This window comes from Triplophysa dalaica, chromosome 14, assembly GCF_015846415.1.
Source record: "Triplophysa dalaica isolate WHDGS20190420 chromosome 14, ASM1584641v1, whole genome shotgun sequence".
Classification (NCBI taxonomy): domain Eukaryota; kingdom Metazoa; phylum Chordata; class Actinopteri; order Cypriniformes; family Nemacheilidae; genus Triplophysa; species Triplophysa dalaica.
This window is the reverse complement of record NC_079555.1, coordinates 16,090,895-16,108,506: the sequence shown is the minus strand read 5'-3', so window position 1 is coordinate 16,108,506 and position 17,612 is coordinate 16,090,895. Positions and strand designations below refer to the sequence as shown.

Genomic DNA, 17,612 nt, shown 5'->3' with positions numbered 1-17,612 from the left:
TAAAACCCCGAGGACTTTAATTATGTATGTGTACGTTTATTCAAACTCGAACACTGCCTGTAATAACATTAATAACTACCCAACATTACACGGCGTGATAGTATATTGTAATGATATAATAATAATAATGTGTTTATTGAACATGTGCGTTTATATTAATAACCCATTAGGACTTTTAACTAGTAAAATAGATTTTCCGCCGTGTGTCTTTTAATGTTGTCCGTGGTTTCTGTTTTCACTCTGCTCAGTTGGCAAGATGGCGTCGGAACCGAACAAGACAGAAATTCTCACCATTTTTAAACGACTGCGCTCCGTTTCCACAAACAAGGTAACCCTAGATATCCTTCTAAAATATATCAGTGACCGTATTAGTTATCACTATTATTTATTTTGAGACATGAGCATGTGTGTTTTAAATGGGATTACGTGTAATTTGTCTTCCCTTAAGCCGGTGTGATGGGGCCTGTCTGTTACATCTGTATAATGATAACGTTACATATACAGCCAACATTACGCGTCAAAACAATAGAGCACCCAATTTTTAAGAATATATTGAGTTACTGTTGGGGCTTAATCCGTTGTCTTGTAAGAAACGAGTGATATAGGTATTGTTTATTCTGTGACAATGACGCAGTGACGTTGGAACATTACTCATCCTGTAATAATGTACTGGAAATAACGTCTCTTTCAAACGTGCTGTCTTGCCTCATAAACAGACCAAATATGATCATTTATATATAAATATATATGAGTGATTATTTCACTATGTCATTGTTAGTTAACGCATATAGTTTGAACTGTGTGTCCTGTGTGTTCTCATTGAATATTTTCAAACGAGAATTTGCTTTAGACTGTTTATTTGTTTTACATTATATAATGTTTGATACTGACGTATAAGAGACATTAACGTATGTTATTAGTATGCATACATATTCTCAGTGTACAGAAAGTATATACTCATGTAATTTAGGGTCATGAAGATGTTGGGTTTAAAATAACATCTGTCTATCTGAAGTCTTCAGGTGCATTTTAGGCATTTCAAAAACGGTGATATCGGTTAACTTCCGGTGTGTTTGGTTATAATATGACAATTAATTTTATATTTAATTTATATTTATAATGTTTAGTATATTCATCGCATTAATTAAAACAAATCAACCGTTATTGATTCTTTGCGCAGGTCAACCTTTGGGCCAAGTAACGTTTATGTTGTTTCCACTGAAACGTCATTGAAAACCTGTGTCAAATGTCTTTTATTTATACTTAACTTGGACAAAAAATGCTCTGTGTTAGTGAAATATACAGAACTTATCCAGAAACCCAAAGAAAATGTCATCTAAAGGTATATTTTGATAAATCTTTGATGTTTTCTTAGGCTTGCTTTGACTGTGCTTGTAAGAATCCGAGTTGGGCTAGTATTCCATATGGCGTGTTTCTGTGCATTGACTGTTCTGGGATTCATCGCTCATTGGGAGTGCACTTAAGCTTCATCAGGTCTGTATGTCTCTCTATTGTCAACGACCTCTTTTATTATATTATGATACCCCGTGAATATCTGTCAAGGTTGTCATTCATACATGACATATTGTGGAATTTGTTCATACGCAACAGGACTTTAACGTGTTTAAAATGTTGACACATGTCAATTATCTGTTATTGTCTGGGTGTGTTGTTTACTCCTCTATTATTATCTGTAATACTTATTTACTGGTGTAAAAATTGCCAAACTCTTTTTAGATCCACAGAGCTGGACTCCAACTGGAGCTGGTTTCAGCTGAGATGTATGCAGGTTGGAGGAAATGCCAACGCGGTTAGTTCTCTCTCACCTGCCCCATGATAGCATGCATTACAAGTGTAACTTTTAACATTGCTGCCCCACTTAAAATACAGCATCAACAGTACATCAATGTTCGTTATTTTGGCACAGATGGCGTTTTTTCCGTCAGCACGGCTGTACAACCAATGACACCAATGCAAAATATAACAGTCGTGCGGCTCAGATGTACAGAGAGAAGATTCGGCAGCTTGCCAACGCCGCACTCTCCAAATATGGTAGTGATGTGAGTATACAAACCTTCCTGTGCATTTGTTCAGGGTTTTGTTGGTGCTTTGGAACCTATGAATAAAAAACCTATCTTTTTTAATATTTTGTTTACAGTTTTTTGGCATTGCAGTTTGTTTAGGACATGTATTGTGTAATGCCACGGTTTGCATTCTGTCGCCTCCGTGTGCAGCTGTGTTTGTGATACCATCTAAACTTTGAACTGGAATGTCATTGAGCAAACTCCACGTTAAAACCTTGAGCTTTATCACATCTCTTGTTGTTTTTTCATTAGCTGTGGATTGACAACCCGGGCTGTGCTCAACCATCACCTTTAGAGAAGAAAGAGACTGACTTTTTTGATGAGCACACGCAGGTAGGACACATGCGACGTGACTGTGGTAAAACTATGGTTTTATGTTTAAGGGGGTCGTATCATAGAAAAGGAGGTTTTCTTTTCTATTTTTCCTCAGCGGCCCACAAAGACCATCTTTTGAAGTTAGGCAACAAAAATGATTATGAAAATTACTTGTCTAAATAATATTCCGTAACTTTATAGGAACACAGTCAGCTAGAGTTTTAAGGTGTCCGTGGCGAAAACACATTTTTATTGCATTATAAAGACAGAGAATGTGGAAAATGTAAACTATTCTGTTATTGTACCCCTCAGCCTGCTTACAGCTGGGACATGGCATCACCCTCCCTAACTGATCAAAACGGAGCCGTAACAATCACCTCTCAACTGGAGCAGAACCCTCCAAAGAATTCTGAGACCCCGAGTACCCGTGAGGAAACTTCTCCTCATCTCAACACGTGCTCATTTAAACAAACACATTGTCTCTATCATACAAATACTTCTGTTGTCAGTTAATCTGATTTAAAATCTTCATGTCCATGTGATCTAGAGCCTGAAGAGGGTCCGAGCATTGAAGGCCTGAGCACGAGTCCTAAAGCCACAATAGGTGAGTGTTTACCCCAGTTGTGTGTGAAAGAGAGAGAGTGATCGGTCAGACGAATGTCGTCGTCATCACAACATTCCCATATTTTTTCATTTACCCCTAAAGTGATTTTATTGAGATGTTAATGTGTCCCATAAACAAGTCAAGCACAAGGACCTGCCAGTAAATTTCTATAAGCATCCTTATGAAGGAAATCAGCTAACTGTGGTCTAGCCGTCGGGGCTTCTATTCTCAGTAATGCCTCTGTCTGTTCTGTTAATGTAGAGAACTCAATGAGATTGGCATCTGAAGAGTCACAAACTCATAAAGATTATCGTGAGTTATTTTGAAACAGCTGGTTGCCTATTGGCTGATGGGAAAATTGTAGCATGGTTCTGCGCTTGACTGACACCTGATTGGAGCGTGTGTGCAGCTCTCACCCCACCCCGACCTCAATATCATTGCAAAGCCGTTACAGTAGATACCATCATTAAAGGAAGGGTTGACACATACTGGCCTTTTGTTTAATCCTAAAGGTTTGATTTAACTGAGACGACGCGTTGAACTGCTATTGTCTGGACATTCGGGGTTTAATCCATTATGTTTGTACTGTTCTGGGCCGGTTTTGTTGCTTTAATTTAACTTCACAAATTTTTGTCCAATCAAATGCCGTGTGTGAGCGTCCCTCCCCCAAACCCACCCGCAACCAACCAGCAAGTTGCATATCATCACCGCTCTTGCTTTAATAACCTGAATGTTTGTGTGATCTCTTGGCTTCCTCCAGCTTTGCTGGCATGATGTGATGATTCCTCCCTCGCAGTGCACTAATGATCTAAACATGACTATATTCTCTAGTCTGGAATAATCTGTTTTTCTGACTAGTATTCTGTTTGTTTTCAGAAGTGAAACCCTCCATCATTGGAAAGAAAAAGCCAATCACAGCAAAGAAAGGGGTAAGTTTAACCTCCTGGATTTCTGGTCCTGCAATACTCAGCTATCACCAGCAGGTGTCAGGCTTACAACACAGAATATTCATTAGATACTGTTCTGCCTCCAGGCAAAGAAAATTCAGTGCAATTATTTAAATCTGGTTTTATTTGTCCATGTCAGCGTTATTAGATGTTAAGTAGAGCTTAACATTCATATCTGTTTTTTCTTCAGCTTGGAGCTAAAAAGGGTCTTGGTGCCCAGAAAGTGAGCAGCAAGAGCTTCAGCGAGGTGGAGAAACAGGCCCATCTGACCGAGAAGATGCGAGAGGAACAGACTGCCGAGTCCAAGAAACAAGCAGAGGAGTCCATGTGAGTCACATCCCTTTGAATGATTGAATGGTCAAACCTCGGCTCTTTTGATGCTGCAGTCATATGTAATCGTCATGTTCCCCTGTTACTCACAGAGTGACCTCTATGAGGCTGGCCTACAAAGAGCTGGAGATCGACAGAAAGATGGAAGAAAAGAAACTCAAGAACATGGAGGGGAAGAAAAAAGAGCAGGCGGAGAGGTTGGGCATGGGATTCGGCAACAGGAGGTAAAGACACAGTCACCTTTATTACGTCACTCTGCATGACATCACCGGCAAATGAATAAACCCAAAACATTATCACCCTGTGTGTGACATCACTATCACCTTTTAGTAAGTGCTGCTGGGTTGAGTTAGTCTGTGTGCCTCTTGTTAAGCTGCCATATGTTATGTTAATTTCCCTGTCTTGAAATTGTAAAGTTGACCTTAAGCTTTATGTGATCTGACGTTCTTTTGGTACCCTTGATTTACCTCCAGTGCCGTGTCTCACTCTGTGATGGCCGAGATGCAGGTGATCGAGCAGGAGACTCCGGTGGGGGTCAAATCCTCCACCCGCACCAAGGTGGACATGTTTGATGAGCCTGGGTTTGCCTCTGGACCACCAAAGTATGTTTGTTGTTGGAAGTTGTGTGTTTTATGAGACGATCTCTGAGTCAAATAGAATTAAGCATGCCAACCATTCTTTGTCATTTCAGGTACAAGGATAACCCTTTCACATCAGGAGACAGCTTTGGGTCACGGTGGGACAGTGATACCGGATCAGCGTTCTCCTCCTGGGCTGTGGAGAAGGACGAGCCCAAAGACAGCGAGGTCACCATCTCTATCATCCAGCCGATCGGAGAAAGGTTTGTCATTCTGCGATCGTGAATCTTGTGAAATTTGGAGCCGATCGATTTGTACCGGGCTCATGATGTGCCCTCTCAGGTTGCCTAGCCGACGGAAGCATGAGGTTTCTGCACCAGTCGCAGAATCCAGCGAAGCCCGACAGAAGTTCTCCAACGCTAAAGCCATCTCATCCGACATGTTCTTTGGCCGCGAGAGCAACCCGGAGGTACCGCGGGGCCAAGAAAGCCAAAAATCATTACAATGTCATAGAATGGAGTCGTGCCAAATGCAATATATTGTTCTAAGGATGTTTTTTATCTTTACTAGTATGAGGCAAAGACTCGTCTGGAGGGCATGTCTGGAAGCACCTCCATCAGCTCTGCTGATCTGTTTGGTGATGGCAGCGACCGTTCCTCAGGTAAACCACGGATAAGCTTAGTTAAAATGTGTAAATGACTCGCATGACCAGAAATATTATCTGAAAGTATAACGTTGACTGTGTTTGTTTCCGTTTACCTGTAGGATCATCAGGTTTTGACGGCGTTCTTCCCACTGGTCCAGACATTGCCCAGTTCAAGCAGGGTGTAAAGACGGTCGCTGGGAAGATGGCAGTGCTGGCTAACGGGGTTATGAACACCATTCAGGTGAATGGACCCGACATCACACACTACACCACATATCTGATTTAATATGTCAGCTTTATCAACTTATCTTTTGTTTCAGGACCGCTATGGCTCTTACTGACAGAACTGCGTTAGACTGATATGGACGTTACATCAAACAGGACACACCTCACTGCTGATTGGATCTGGTCTGTCTGTCTTAATTAAAAACATAAATCCAAGAGGAAGACGAAGGCATGGGAGCACGGGTTTCTCTCCTGACCACTGTAAACATTCTTTGCTGACAGTATTTTAATGTTTATTTTGAAGACGTGTTTTATTTTCAGATGACAGGAGCACTGGGAAAGATGTAAAGTTTGCAATCCCGGTGCTCGCTGTTTTACCCAACAATCCTGTTTTCACGCCATGTTTGGTTTTTGTTTTGAAAAGTATTCTTTCTGGAATTAAATGTATAACTGCATTTGTTAGCTCTAACGTGTTCTCGTGGCTTTTTTTGTATGTTAGCGATATACGATTAAGACTGCGGTGCATTCGGTAAACATGTTATATTTATACATTTCGAATATTTTGCACCCAAGCGTTCTTTTTAGTTTTTTAACAACATGATTTTACATTTAGCGACTATGATTATGGGTGACAGGTATAGTTCCTCTTTGCATAAGACGACCTAAAGTTTATTTTTAAGTGATGTTAAAATAACCTTGATATTGTGCAATATGTCCTGGCATGTCAATGACCAGTTCTTGGATGCAGCGGAGCTACCTGGGAATTCATCGCTATTGTGTTTTTTGTTACACAGGTGAATTTAAACAACCGTGTTTGTTTTGCATGCCGGCACAGGTAGAAGACACTGCTGCTGTATGCTATCAATCCCAGCATTCCCAAAATGTTCAATATGCAGAACCCAAACTGATTTGAGATTTACAGTTTTTACTTAAAGATTGTAATTTATTTTTGTGGTACCAAATGGATCTACAGTCTGAATAGTTGTGACCCGACCAGATTTAACATTGACATTATATCATCTATGGAAGAGGGAGTGTTTGAAAATAGTTGTTACTAGTGCTCACATTACACACTTCATTTCAGACATGAATCAAATTAAAAAATATATTTAATGTCAACAGCCATTTTTTTATTTCAAATTGACAAGTTTTAGTGAAGTAGTCGGGCAGTGTGCATGTGCAACACTGTTTCCTAGTACATGGATTCAAACAATACAGCTTGTCCTTGTTCGGGGTTGTACGATGTCATCTTGGAATATTGTTTTTTGCTGTAATACTCTTCGTACATTGTCTGCCAGTCTATTTGTATCCCTAAATTTGACAATAAAGAACATCAACCTGACAGCCGCCTGGATTAAAATGCTATTTATTGTAGCCTTTTGAGAAGAACCTTTTGAGAAATGTGTGAATAAAGATTAAAATCCCCACACTCTTTGATTCAAGACTTGCGTAATCATTTCATGACATTAAAAGTGCAAACAAACGAGTGGTACAGAAACTTCAATTCAGAGAACAAAGTGATACAGGTGCTAACCCTTAAACCCTTATAAAAATGAAACGAGCAGAACCCTTGCCTGGCAAACCTTAGAAAAGTGTCCGTGGGTCATAGCTTTAATGTCCTTATTCAACAGACACCGTTCATGCTGTTGTTCAGGAGCGAAGTAGTCTGTGACCTCTTCATTCAGCCCTTCAGCCTAAGAACCGAGCTAGATGACAGACTGTGAATCGACTGACCGAGGATGAAATTTAGCTTGACAGCGTTCAATGGTCTCGATGCCAGAGACTCCCTAAAAGACCCTTTGATCACAGATAAATAAATGCACATAAAAGTCACCTTTAGTTATTACATCAATTGCGAGGATCTATGACATTACCATACAAACAAAAGATCAATATGTAAGCCGTCCTCCAGTGTTATTTGTATAGTAGTTAAATTGAGAGGAGGTGGTCAGAGCGATGCATTATGTGCCAGTGCGGATGCTAAATGTGTCCCTTTGTTCTTGTGTTAAAGCTTTACATTTACTTAATGAAACAATTAAAGAGTAACAGGTTTAGAGGCAAAGTGCCCATATGTTAAGAGTGGAGTATTGAATAGTTATAGTGCTGATTAGTGTAACAACCCAGGAATAACCTAAATAAAGTTGATTTCGTTCAATTTCTGTCTCCGTTATAATTCTCACTGTTCACAATATTTATAGATCACGAGACAATGGAAATCTTATTTGTCAGCATCTTCTCACCCTCATGTCATTACACATCTGTATGAGTTTCTTTCTTCGGCAGAACACAAAAGAAGCTGTTTCGAAGCATGTTGGTAACCAAACAACATTGACCCCCATTGACTTCCAATGTATGGACACCAAAATACTGATTCATTTCTCAAAATATCTAATTTTGTGTTTCACAAAACAAAAGAGTCACATACAGGTTTTGAAAAACATGAGCGCAAATAAATAATGACGTTTTCTTCGGGTGAACTATCCCTTTAAATATCAACTTTTTCTTTCCATTTCCAACAATGGCAAACCTGAGCCCAGTTTGAGTCATCCTTGATCTTGAGATCTCCTCTAGAGGATGCACATGTGAGATAAGCGGGGTCTTTTTTCCCCATTAGAAAGATACATTTCATCTTGTTGCTGTTTAGGAGAAACAATTTCATGTTTACATATTAAAGAGATCTCATTTGTCACTTTCCTTTCCTATGGGAATGTATTTTCCTCAAGGTGCAAATAACTGCAAGCAAATGCGTTCCCTGCTCAGAAAAGTCTTTTACAGTGTATCAATAATTCAACATAATCATACAATCAAGCTTCGCTCATGTGACACAGACAGAGGAAGGTCAATAACTCAGATGATTATGTGGTTCAGTTCATCCAGGCGTATGAGTAGAAGCCGTTCTCCTCCCACAGGTCACACCGCTGGCCAGAGTAACTCATCGTGAAGGAAACGTTCTGCCCCAGAACTGCAGTGTGTGAGGGATATTCAGGCCACTCCTCTGGCATCTTACCTGTAAGGATATGTTTGGTTTAAGAATATTATGGACAAGACTTTGCAAGGTTCAAAAGTGAAACATTACTTGACAAAAATCACAAATACTTAAAATCTACTGGGGATCAAACTATTAATTACGATTAATCGGATCCAGAATAAAACACAATATATGTCTGTGTACTGTGCATACCATTAATTTTGCGTATATAAACACATAAAGATACACATACATGTATATATATATTTAGGAAATATTGACATGTATTTATTTATATTTACCAACAATTGAAATGATATAAAAACAATTATTATTCTTTTATAAATTGTATATTTTATATCTATGTATGTATGATACAAAATTTATATGCACAATACACAGACATTATTATGTATAATACATATTATGTAAATACTCTGAATTCTGAATGCGACTAATTGCAATACATTTTTTTGACAGCCAAAGCAAAAACAGATAACATTTTCAAAAATCCTGTTTTTTATCGTGCATTTCAAATAATCTAAATTAAGTAATAATAACTCACAGCTAACTAACATAATGCAACACAATTAAACATGATTACAATAAAAAACATGATTTAAAAATCGGTTTTTGCAAATAAACTCGTCAATTATTAAAAAAACAAATTGTAATGCAAATGACAAAATTATAACTATAAATGACTAACTAACGAATTAACTAATTAAATAAATAAACATACATTATTTAAATATAAGCTTAGGTCAAATTATCCAAACATGTAGACTTAACTGCTTAGTAAACAGACATGATTTAGTATAGATGTAAAATAGATCATTTAGGTCATTCCTTACCTTCTTTAGCAAAATGGACAAAATACTTGGTGACCACTTCCTGGAAGTTAATATCAGCAGGTGACAGAGTTCCCATCACCATTTCAAGACCCCCGAAGAAGGCCAGGCTGTCCAGAAGATGAAAGGAAAAGCGACTGGGGAACGGAAGCCAGCTGGAGGCGTTCGCTTGTCGCGATGGCGTGTAAGTCACAAGATAGCGGTACACAGGGCTTTGTAAAGCTCCTGAAATACAAATTTACATAAATGAAAATATTTCTATAGAAAAATATGTCATATTATTAACAGGTTACTACTAGTTCACATGACTATATATGAATCCTTTCATGCATAAATTATGACAACATCGGTTTGCTTTACTCTTAGGGCATGAAAATCTTCCACTTGAGTGGACATCTTAAGACGTTAAGGTGTACAGAATGATGCACTGCTGTCAACCCATCGTAGTGACCTCTATGCATGAAAGGGTTAAAATTGATAATAATAAAAAATACACTCATTATAATTTGACAATATACTAATCTGAACCTGCAGCTCTTTTAGCCAGGTCATTATTGGGGCAGGTGACCCTCATGTCAGAGGTCATGGTGGTGTAGAGTCTCTCTGGACAACGGTCAGAGGTCGGGCACGGTGCTGAACTACCATACAGCTTCAGGGCCTGACTGGTCACAGCCTCTCCAAAAAGAGTCAATTTCTCTGAGTAACGGAGGAACAAAGAATCGTTTGAGAAAATAATATGTGAATACTCATTAATAACGTTTAATTTTGTAAATGTCATCCATGAGCACCTTACCTGTAACAAACCACCGATAGTCGCCCCAAGTCCACGTTGAGATGTTTTCGTAAGGAGGACTAGAGTTCAGAAAATTCACATTGACTGTCATTACTTCTAAAGTTGAAATATCTCTACGAACCATTTTTCGTGTTTTCATGTATTACATTGTTGATAATCTTAAATAGTAGCAGCAGTTTACCTAAAGTCAGTTTCTTGTTCTGTAGTGCCAACCACAAAAGGAACATCATTATAGATTCCATTCTTCTTCTCCCATGACTGAAACGGAGGCTCACGGAGAACATGGCCATCAACTACAGCAACCGGGCCAACAAATCTCCCCTTCACTGGAAGATCGGTGGAATCATCAGCTGCCCAGGACGGGTACTCCAGCCACGGAACTGCCTGAGTCACAAACGATACATTATTTCAGCCACAAAATCCATTCCTCTTGTATCTGACTAGCATTTACAACACTTTAACCTGCAGGACGTCTTCTGATCCCCATTTTTCTTTTGGAATTCATTGAGCGTTCAGCGGTCAGATGTGGCAGGCCCTTGAGGTTTGATGATTTATTAAAAAGATGAGAAGGCCAGCAGGTTGAGGCTGCTGCTAGTCAGCCATGACTCCTCTGCTGCCTCGCTGTGGAAGGTTACGAGTTTGGCCATAAATTTCTCACCTGAAGGACTTGAGTGATGTTCAGAGCTCTCAGGCAACCGGCATCCTTGCAGCCGGTGTTCTTCATGAATTTTAAGTTGTCTCTTTCGGCCGATTCCAGGGTGGCGTTATAAATGTACGAACCGCTCATGTCGATGGCCCGATGGAACAGTCCTTTGGCTAGTGGTGACATCATCAGGGTCCAAACAGATGTACCTCCTTGTGACCACACAGAAAGAGATCATTAACATACTGATGGATAAAGTTATGTGGAATTTCTGGTTTTTTAAATGACAGATTGAAGAAACGTCCATCAAAAATGACTTGCTGGATGGAATATAAGAACAAAAAACTTGACATAACACTTGTGGGTATCAACAACTTCACTGAATACTCTCCGGCGAAGAAAGTATTACTTCACAATCCATCTGTTTCACATTGTTTTAATATCATAAAATGGATGGCTGTCAATAATAACATGCATAATACACTGAAGTTGTTTAAAATATAAAGGCAATTATCATGGCTTAATAAAATGTTGTTTCATTTTCCAATAAAATAGGTCACATTTTATATGATTTGTTCCTTTAAATTACTTGAATTAATTTGACTCTTATAGTTAATGTGAGAAACTGCACATACAGGGAGAAAATGTCACCGATTGTAGATACTTGGTTTGTTATTTTGTTACATTACAACCTATAATGCAACTTGAAGATATATTACCTATTCTTTTATCTTCTCTGTGTGTCTGTACTAGTATTCATCAATGTGTGAGGACCTAATTTTTTAGGTTCCCATGAGGGAAAACGGCTTATCAATCCTACAGAATATTTATTGAAAATTAAAAATGCAGAAAGGTTTGTGTGATTATTAGGTTTAGGTGTTGGGGTATTCTCACTACATTTTCGCAGTATCCCTCCTCCACCCCAACCCCTCACCATCAGCCTATTTTACCGCAGCATAACAGGGGGGAACGACCTGAGTCCGGGCACACACTGCAAGGGGCGGGTGTCTAAGTTGGGAAGAACCACCGAGCTCGGAGCCCTCTCCCGTGGACAGCACACCAAATACGCATAATATCCATCTGGAGTTATTATATGCGAGGTGAACTCGTGAAATAAATAGCTGATTAAAATTCTGTCATCATTTACTCATTTCAAACCTGTATGACTTTCTTCCTTCCCCAGAACACTAGAGAAGATATTTTTAAGAAAGTTGGTTACCGAACAGCACTGGATACAAAACCAATGCAAGTGAATGGGGACCAGTTAACAACATTCTTCAAAATATCTTCTTTTGTGTTATGCGGAAATGGTTTGAAATGAGTAAATGACGACATTTTTACTTTTAGGTTAGCTGTCACTTTAAACAGCACATTCAGGTCCAGATACTGTTTCTGCCCCCTGTATAATTACATACAACACAACATAACACGACACAAAAGTCTGCATGGAGATGTTTACATTCTTATCAATTTTCTTTCCATATACATTTATAAAAGATAATCATTACTTTTACCCCATTTATTATTTTGTCCTCCCACTTTTTCACTTTTCAAAGCTAGCATGGCCCTATTTATGACCACAGCATATCTCTTACCTGAGCTTTGACCAAATATGGTAACCCTTTCTGCATCCCCACCAAAGTTATGGATATTCCTCTGGACCCATCGAAGGGCTTGGATCTGGTCCATGAAGCCATAATTTCCTTTGACAGCAAACAGAAACATACCAGTAAATGGACAACTGGTCTGAAGCTCCATGTTTGTAAAAACAGCATCTAAGAGGAAGTTCCTACATGAATTTCAATATGCAGAGGCATCAACTTGATGGAACGTTTTAAGGGTGCTTTTGACAAGCCCAAAGTTAATGAAGGAATAGAGACAGACAGCCACCTCGAGTGACCAAGACAGATACAAATCTAATACGAGAACAGATCTCTGTGAACTAACCTGAAGAGTTGGTGGCAGAACCTTCCCTCAGCACCTCAAGGGCCATGAAACCAAATGCATTGAGCCTGTAATTCATACTGACGAACACCGTCTGCGTGCGCGCCGCCAGCGCTTCGGTGGGCGAGTAACCTCTTTCATGGCCGCTCATCATTTGAAGGTACCCCCCATGGATCCACACCATGACGGGCAAGGGTTTGGCTGGATGAAGGTTTGGCGTCCACACATTAAGATGCAGACAGTCTTCTTGCCCCATAACTTTCCCATATTTACGTAAAGGCTCCACTTGCGCGCACGTGCTGAGGAACCGGGTGGCATCGTACATGCCGCTCCAACACTTCCCCGCCTCCCGAATGTCCTTCGGGGGGCGCCAACGGTATTGGCCAACAGGTGGCACGGCATACGGGATGCCCTTGAAAGAATACGCCCCATCGTTCCATTGCCCACGCAGCCATCCACAATCCGTCTCCACCTCAACGAATCTCCGACTCGGGAGGGTCCCGGCCATGTAAGCAAGGTATCCGGCGAGGGCGAGGAGGGCCAGCACGCCGCAGGCGATGAGGAACATACACCTGCGTGATATCACCAGGAATGGACTGAAATAGTGGCGTTGGACGTACTGGATCTCTTCCTGTCCCTCGTCCTGAACCAAGTAACGATATTCAGTCCCTTCAGGGACCTCAAAAATGTCATCACTCATCTTTGTCGCTTGTGTGAATCATCCCTGTTTATGCAGAAAAACAAAATTGTCACTTATTGCCGGCATCATTCTTTCGAAAAGTACACAGTTCTCACATTAGTGTTGAATATTATGAAAACGTTTTCTTAAGAAAAAATTTCTATTAAATAATTTATAATGTCCGCAATCTCAGGAAAATGAACCACGGTTTTATTATAGTAAAGGTGTAGTATTCATGTTTTGGGCTACAAATCGTTTTACAACAAATTTATGGTTAATATTGATATTAGCATATGAAGAATTTGGTCCCGAAATGCATGTTTTTTATCGTGTAATCGTGTTTTTATTGTGTTTGATTGTGTAAGTTAGCTGTATTTATTTATTCAAAAACAAACCAACTGCAGTTTGATGGATATTAATTGGAATGCACAATAAAAAACGTGATTTTGGAAAAGATTTAAAAACACAGTTAACTCATTTTGAAACCAAACTCTACTTATGTATATTACGCATAGCTTAAGTCTTTGTGTTACAGGATGAAGCGAATAATCGGCGGAAACGACCACTGACTGTCTCACCACAAGTGAAACTTTTCCATGAAATGCTTAGTTGTTTATGTTTATGTGAGCTAAAAGTCAAATATTTCTACAGAGACAAACGTCAAACAACGCGAAAGGAACAACACTGCAGAAACTTTAATAAACAAGTCTGTGCGGGAACTGACGTTGGGTTAACTTACGTAGGCTAATGCGCGTTACTTTAAACCCTGGTGGAAGTTATTTGACCATAGTTTAAATATTATGCTCAAAATTATATATAATAAAACGTATTTCATTATATAGAGTTTATAACTTTGGATAGATTAGAACGTAGAATTCTTATAATGTAGCTGCGACAATAATACAAAGTTAACAAACATGCGCATGTTTATAATTTCATTAGTATTGTATAATATCATAAGCTTGTATCTCTGCATTGTAACATAAGCCTAATGCCAAAGTCAAAGAGTGATAATAATGTCGACGAATGTAAAATATTTACCATGTCAACAGCTTTCACGCACGACCTGATTCCGTCACCGCAACTGAAGCGTGTTCGACAGACTTCATGCTGCGCTGCAAGCAGCGATCGACGTATGATATCAAACTATCGCGAAAGCGGTTGGAAAGCGCAGATTCTCGCGATACTTTGTTGTCATACGCCAAGCTGTCCGCGCAGCGCCGCTTTCTCTCAGCCCATTTGGGTGGGTTTTTGGGATGTGTTAAAAATGGCTGCTAGTAGATATGGCTATACTAAAGTACATCTTACACTTTTGCCTTTGGGGAAGAAATCTCATATAGTTGTCTAAACGCGCATTTAGGCCACGCCCACACCGGAGAGGAAACAATGCAACCCTTTTTATTTATAGAACATAAAAATATACCAAGGATACATAAGATATACAAAGAGGAAATAATGTAGCAAACTAAAGAATATTAAACAAAGACTTCAATTTATATAATTGAATAAAAATAAAAGAGTCACATTCTAAAATGAACAGGCGGTCCTTATAAGGAAACCATCTTTTTTTCACTAGTAGTGCAGTTTTCATAACTTTCCCATTGAGTGAAGAAGATAGGGAATCATAGATTCGTTTTAAATCAAAAGGAGGGGAACGTTATCTTATAACTGAGAATGTTATTGTGAGATACCGTCCCCCCTGTGTTCCATTAGATATAAAGCTCATACTTTTGTCACATTAACACTGCTGACTTTTAACACCACAAGTGGGATCTCAGAGGTTCAGCCCTAATATCAGAAACTTTCAATCAAAGCAGGAGAACTTATCCTGTCAAGTAAGAAGTTTGCTGTCAGATAAGGTTACCCTTTATCTATAGCCTACCTCTATCCAACAACCTGCAGCCCACAAACCATACACCCTTACCACAGGACCACTGGGCATTTCGTTAGGAGTAAGCTGGAATGTTGATCCTTTAAATGTTAACGTTTGCAAGTTATAGCAAGGGGATAATGTTACTGTCAGATACTGTTCCCACTGTGTTCCATTAAAAAGATAGCACATACTCGTCTCATATTTACACTTCTGACTTTTAACAACACAAGACAACAAGAAGGTTTTAAAAGTTTCAGCCTGTTATCACATAACTTTCCATCAAAGCAGGAGCACTTGATACAACTAAGAATTTTGCTGTCAGCTGAGGTTCCCCGTATTAAATGAGATAAATTTGAAAATCAGCCTCAAACCCCTTCTCACAACAAATTCAATGTACTACCCACTGGACCACTGGGATATTTGCTTGAGACGAAATTGACTGCGGAGCCTTGAAGGCTAACATTTGCTGGTTATAGCAGGAGAGCATTATCTGACGGCTAAACATTTTACTGTCAATACCGTTGCCCATGTTTTCCATTAGATATATAGTTCATAACTACAATCTCAACAAATATGAATGGAAACCCTTAGGAAAATGATCCATGATCTTTCTACAATAGCCTAATTAAAGTTTAATCAGGATATTTGTAGTAGAATATAAAAGTTTTTTGTTGTCACTGTACAGCTGTACAATGAAATTTAAGCTCTCTCTGTACACATAGTAACACTGTATATTTACAAATTGTACACAAATTTACATAAGTACACATATCAAAGAACTGTAGTCACATAAGATGAACATCTCTATACACTCAAATTTATTTATAAAGCGCTTGTTACAATTTTCATTGTCACAAAGCAGCTGTACATGAGACATATTGACTATGAGCAAATCAATTAAAGGTACAGTTGAAAGAAAAAGTATGTGAACCCTTTGGGCTTACTTGGATTTCTTCATAAATTGGTCATAAAATGTGTTCTGATCTTCATCTAAGTCACAACAATAGAGAAACACAGTCTGCTTAAACTTATACCGCACAAACATTATACGTTTCAATGTTTTTATTGAACAAAACATGTAAACATTCATAGTGCAGGGTGGAAAAAGTATGTGAACCTTTGGGTTTAATAACTGGTTGACCCTCCTTTGGCAGCAATAACCTCAACCAAACGTTTCCTATAGTTGCAGATCAGACCTGCACAACGGTCAAGAGAAATTTTGGACCATTCCTCTTTACAAAAGTGTTTCAGTTCAGCAATATTCTTGGGATGTCTGGTGTGAATCGCTCTCTTGAGGTCATGCCACAGCATCTCAATCGGATTGAGGTCAGGACTCTGACTGGGCCACTCCAGAAGGCGTATTTTCTTCTGTTGAAGCCATTCTGTTGTTGATTTACTTCTATGCTTTGGGTCGTTGTCCTGTTGCATCATCCATCCTCTGTTAGCTTCAGTTGGCGGACAGATGGTCTTAAGTTTTCCTGCAAAATGTCTTGATAAACTTTGGAATTCATTTTTCCATCGATGACAGTAATCCGTCCAGGGCCTGAGGCAGCAAAGCAGCCCCAAACCATGATGCCCCCTCCACCATATCTCACAGTTGGGATGAGGTTTTGATGTTTGTGTGCTGTGCCTTTTGTTCTCCCACAGATAGCGTTGTGTGATCTTTCAAACAACTCAATTTTGGTTTCATCTGTCCACAGAATGTTTTGCCAGTAGTGCTGTGGAACATCCAGGTGCTCTTTTGCAAACTTCAAACGTGCTGCAATGTTTTTTTTGGACAGCAGTGGCTTCCTCCGTGGTGTCCTCCCATGAGGTCCATTCTTGTTTAATGTTTTCCTTATTGTAGATTTGTCAACAAAAATGTTAGCATGTGCCAGAGATTTCTGTAAGTGTTTAGCTGACACTCTAGGATTCTTCTTCACCTCATTGAGCATTCTGCGCTGTGCTCTTGCAGTCATCTTTACAGGACGACCACGCCTAGGGAGTGTAGCAACAGTGCTGAACTTTCTCCATTTGTAGACAATCTGTCTTACCGTGGACACATGGACATCAAGGCTTTTAGATATACTTTTGTAGCCCTTTCCAGCTTTATGTAAGTCAACAATTCTTGATCGTAGGTCTTCGGAGAGCTC

At 39.4% G+C, this 17,612-nt stretch overlaps 2 protein-coding genes across 2 annotated transcripts; one reads left to right on the top strand and one right to left on the bottom strand.

Annotated features, from left to right (window-relative positions):
• The first annotated feature begins 172 nt into the window (after positions 1–172).
• On the top strand, positions 173–7,071 carry arfgap2 (ADP-ribosylation factor GTPase activating protein 2). Its single transcript, XM_056765654.1, has 17 exons — positions 173–328; positions 1,376–1,494; positions 1,738–1,814; positions 1,933–2,060; positions 2,337–2,417; positions 2,712–2,826; positions 2,947–3,003; positions 3,265–3,315; positions 3,880–3,932; positions 4,141–4,277; positions 4,373–4,504; positions 4,754–4,882; positions 4,972–5,121; positions 5,201–5,327; positions 5,429–5,519; positions 5,624–5,745; positions 5,825–7,071. Exons 1-17 carry the CDS (start codon positions 257–259, stop codon positions 5,843–5,845), a joined length of 1,662 nt encoding a protein of 553 aa, XP_056621632.1. The 5' UTR covers positions 173–256; the 3' UTR covers positions 5,846–7,071.
• A 7-nt stretch (positions 7,072–7,078) lies between these two features.
• Positions 7,079–14,797, bottom strand: si:ch211-71n6.4 (para-nitrobenzyl esterase). Its single transcript, XM_056765653.1, has 9 exons — positions 14,649–14,797; positions 12,932–13,652; positions 12,580–12,687; positions 11,000–11,196; positions 10,523–10,725; positions 10,342–10,400; positions 10,077–10,244; positions 9,552–9,773; positions 7,079–8,736 (listed from the first exon to the last, which is right to left on the bottom strand). Exons 2-9 carry the CDS (start codon positions 13,626–13,628, stop codon positions 8,594–8,596), a joined length of 1,797 nt encoding a protein of 598 aa, XP_056621631.1. The 5' UTR covers positions 13,629–13,652; positions 14,649–14,797; the 3' UTR covers positions 7,079–8,593.
• Positions 14,798–17,612: the final 2,815 nt, after the last annotated feature.